General features: G+C 38.8%; 1 protein-coding gene across 1 annotated transcript in view; it reads right to left on the reverse strand.

Moving 5' to 3' along the window:
* The window catches only part of DCUN1D4 (DCN1, defective in cullin neddylation 1, domain containing 4), a 72,254-nt gene that overhangs the window by 11,987 nt on the left and 55,671 nt on the right, over positions 1-4,596 (reverse strand). Inside the window, exon 7 of the mRNA XM_006894152.1 lies at positions 2,427-2,535. Within this exon, the coding sequence (XP_006894214.1) occupies positions 2,427-2,535 (109 nt within the window). The remainder of the gene's footprint in view (positions 1-2,426; positions 2,536-4,596) is intronic.

Genomic DNA, 4,596 nt, shown 5'->3' on the forward strand with positions numbered 1-4,596 from the left:
ACATAAAAGAATCACACAGACTATACTCTAGATCATGAGTATCCATAATATTAAGTCAAATAAATTATATGGAATATGTTCTCTGAATACAGATGCATTAATTAAGAAACTGCATAAAGTTGGGAATCAATCAATATAGTTTTTAAAAACAAGTTAGCCTCTCCTCAATAAACAAAAACAACCCCAAAACCAACAATCAACAAAACACCAAAACCAACCATGAAATCCTACAGAGACAACTGGAAACATTTTTTAACTGAATGTAGATAAAAACAACATATTAAATTTTGTGAAATAGTTAAAACAAAAAGGAAAGGACTCACTAACTTACTAGCATGTAACTGAGCTGAACCTACTTGATAATAATGTAATGGTTAAACATGGTGGTTGTAACAACATTTTAAAAATGTGCTTCTTTGCCAATTATTATTGAGACTCTTCTTAAAAGTGAAGAATGGTGTTGGGTTGCTTTGAACATACTGAGAAAGGAAAGATGGAGCCCATCTAGATAAAATTAAGGTCTGTACTCAAATGCCAAAGCCAAGATGGAAGGACTATAAGGGCTTTGTACATGTAGGCAGCAAGATCCCTTCTGGACTGGATGATCCCAGGAGGCCATCTCAAAGATTCCATTTGCCCTTGGCCAGAAACTGGCACAGGACAGATCTGTGGGAATGGCAATGAAATTCAAGGCAGGGATCTAGATTGGACCAAATGTGCAAAGTCCAAATGTGCAGGCAGCAAGTTTCGAGAACTTCAGATCACTCTGCTTTACAGCACAGAAGACATGTGGAAGAGGAAGCTGGAGACTCCACTGTGAGGTACAGCAAGAAAGAAGATGTAGGTTTGAATCCTGAATCTAACTGGGGATTGTGACCATGGCCAAACTGACTTCCCTAAAACCCATTCATTTCCTTGTCAACAGCCAAGAAACAATGTCTGTCTGACACTCCTTGTTGCTGTGTGGAAGCACCTGCACTATATATACCATGAAGAACTGTATTAGTACAAAGCAACGGAATGAACTTAAAGCAGAGTTGTGACTGACTGACAGGCACAGGCGCTGGAGGAAGATGAATGACACCCTGGTGATGCAAATGTTGGAAGAGAAATGAAAGAATGCTAGAAGGAGACTCTAAAGACTACAGGCAAGGAGCAACAAGGGCCTGGACCAGCATGGCTGCAGCAGCAATCAAAGGAGCCCTGTGAGAGGGACGCACGACAACTGAGAATGAGACGGAGAGGTGGGGACGAGGAAAGCAAAACCAGATCTGAGACAGGGGGTGTCCAGGAGAATTCCAATTCTCAAACACTGAAGTAAGAAACTAGGGTTGATCTGGATGCAGAAGATACAATGCCTCTCAACTGACTTTTACCCATCCTCTAAGACACAGCTGACTTTTAAAATATTGACAAAGTGGGCATCAAAGAAAATGATTAATCATGGAAATTATGCATCTATTCAAAAAGCATCGCCAAGTCATTATTTGCAGTTACACAATTGTCAATCAGTAAAACATTGCATCCAAATGTCACCTGATAATTTCTAGCTTGCATGAGTCTTAATGCATGTATGTTTGTATTAGACGGTTGAAATAATGCAAAAAATCATGAAGGCAGGCACCACGGAGAACTGCTACTGGGTTTTTGTGGATGTGCTAGAATTCTTCATCAAACAGATGAACCAGCTGGGGCTGAACCAGCAGTCAAAGGTTAGGATAAAAAGGGGAGAAAAAAAAATTAAAAAGATCAGCCTTGAAGCAGGGGGAAATGCAGTCCATCATGAAAGCCTGGTCACCTGACTCCATCACCTGATTCCCAGACATGAACACCATTCAATAAATATAGTATAAATACAGGTTGTGCCTTGCGTTTGGATTAATTCCATGTCAGCTGTTGTTTCAGAACTCACTACCTTTGGTCACCAGGCTGAAAAGATTTCATGTCACTTCAGAAGAGCCACTAGCATGTAGTTGGGCCTGGTCCACTAGGTGACAGGATGACCATATTTTATGTTTTAATACAGTGATTAGAAAAATACATTTAAAAATGTTAACTACAATTTGCTTCAGTTTGAAATGAAAATGATTTCGCAATATAACAGTCAGCATGAAACTGGATCATTATAACTCAACTCAATGGGCAAAGGTTTTTTGGTATGAAGTGAGAAGCAAAAGTCTTCCCAGGTTTATCTAAGGTACTTTTCAAGTCAATCACAAGTTCTGTTAGAGATCTGACACGACAACTTTTTGCTACAAAATTTCTCCCCAGAATGTGGTTAGTTTTAAAAGTGTCCATGCTAACTGGCATCCTGGGAGTAACTGCCTCAACATTTTTGCTGTGGCATGTGGAAGCAAACCTCAAAAGGCAATAAAAGGAAGGGGTGAGGGGAAGAGAAGTGGCTGGAGAGGCTCCAGAGAACTCACCCGTGCAAAGTCAAACGCGTATCTGTAAATAAGTTTAAAGTTTGTAGAATCATTTAATAATGATCTTAAGTAATCCAAAGTAGTTCTTAGTTTTTCTGTTGTATCACATCTAGAAAAACAGAATAAAGGCAAATTACAACCTGAGTAGGTTTTTTGTTTAAATTTTTCTCTTCTCAATTGGGACAGTAATATAAATCATGACAGCAAAAGGGAAGAAGAAGAAGAACCAAACAAATGTCAAAATGATTAGCATGAGTGCTAACTGATTTTTCTATACTTTTTCTTTAAAGTCTTCAAGTACATACAAGAGTGGAAAAAGTAAATATTAAACACTCCTATACCCACACCCTACATTTGCCAATGAACACCCTGTCCCATTTGTGTGCACTTTCTCACACATAGCTGCAACTGGTTTCTGAACCATTTGAAAGTTAGTAGTCCTTAAGTACAAGGGCATTTTACACAATCATAATAAATCCCATCCCTACTCTTAAGGGGTCCCAATATTATCTTTCATATCTAATACATACAAATTTCTCAAGAGTCTCCTAAACTTCCTTTACAGCAAATCCTTTTCAAACCAGGATTCAACCAAGATTGTGCACTGCTTTTCTTTGTCCTGTTCTCATCGTAGAAGACTATTATGTCTTTTAAGGTCTTTCTTGCCATTGTAATCTTTTGAAAGATCAAGGCTAGCTGCTTGTGGAATTTAAATTTGCTAGCTAATGTCCCATAGGAGCTGCTGTCTGGTGCCTCAAAAATGGCAAAGATCGCGGGGATGGTACAGAACTCGGCAGAGTTCCATTCTCTCATTGTTATGGGCAGAGCCAACTAGACAGCACCCAGCAGCATCAATACGTAGGTCTTCTTGCAACATGACCAAAGTATGTCAGACTGAGCTTCAGAATCCTTGCCTTTTAAAATTTTATTATTATTATTATTATTAATTTTAATGAAAGTTTACAGAGACTGAAGATTTCCATTCATGCACTGTTCCACTTTTGTCCCTGCCCACCCCACCCCTCCCCCTAATTCCCTCTTCTCTTTGAAAAGTAAAAGAAAAAATTCTTTCATTGTTATACAATCCCTCCCCTAAAGTCTACTCCACTTTGTTTGGACTCCTGTCATGACAATAATACCTAATCACATATCCCTTTTAAACAGTATTCTCCCTCATCTGTTTCAATGCAGTATACATTATTTATTCCATCTTTCTCAGTCTCCCAACACCGATGTCAGTCCTGTTTTACAACAGTGGCACTATGCAGTATTTGTCCTTTTTGTGACTGAGATATTTCACTCAGCATAATGTCCTCCAGGGTCACCCATTTTAAATAATACTACATGAGTTCCTTGTTTTTCAATGCAGTGTAGTATTCCAATGTGTGAATACACCACAGCTTCTCCATCCATTCATCTGTTGATGGGCACTTAGGCTGTTTCCAACTCCTTGCTATTGTGAACAAAGCTGCGATAAACGTGAGTGTACATATCTGTGCTTGGTTGTCAGTTACGGTCTCTTTGGGGTATATTCCCAGTAATGGAATTGCTGAGTCAAATGGTATCTCTATTTGCAACTTTTTGAGAAAGCGCCATACCGCCTTCCCCAGTGGTTGCACCATTTTACACTCCCATCTTCAGGTGAATAAGGGTTCCAGTTTCTCCACAACCTCACCAGCATTTGTTGCTTGCTGTTCTGTTAAATTTTGCTATCTTACTGGGGTGAGATGATATCTCATAGTTGTTTTGATTTGCATCTCTCTTAGAGCTAGGGATTTTGAACATTTCTTCATGTGCTTGTTAGCCATCTAAATGTCTTCTTTGGTGAAGTGTCTGTTCCTACATATCCTGTGCCCATTTTTCAATTGGATTGTTTACCTTTATCTTTTTGTGGCACTCTGTGTTGTGTCTCAAGTCATTTCACCATGAGGTCATACCAGTTTATCCCATTACTGGCAATACTGTGTCAGAGTATTCTGTAAACACACTGTGTCTCCAGAATGTTCAATGAATACATCCCTTGGGAAAATTAATAATCTGAGAGAAAATACTTTGAGACTGTGAATATCCTGTTCTTTTTTTTTAAATTTAGGTTGTTTATTTTTCATTTCAATGAACATCTACAGAGATTTTGGGATTCCATTCATTCATTGTTGCACCCTTCTCCCCG

This window comes from Elephantulus edwardii, unplaced genomic scaffold (genome assembly GCF_000299155.1).
Source record: "Elephantulus edwardii isolate Elephantulus edwardi_28Jun2011 unplaced genomic scaffold, EleEdw1.0 scaffold00137, whole genome shotgun sequence".
NCBI classification, from domain to species: Eukaryota; Metazoa; Chordata; class Mammalia; order Macroscelidea; family Macroscelididae; genus Elephantulus; species Elephantulus edwardii.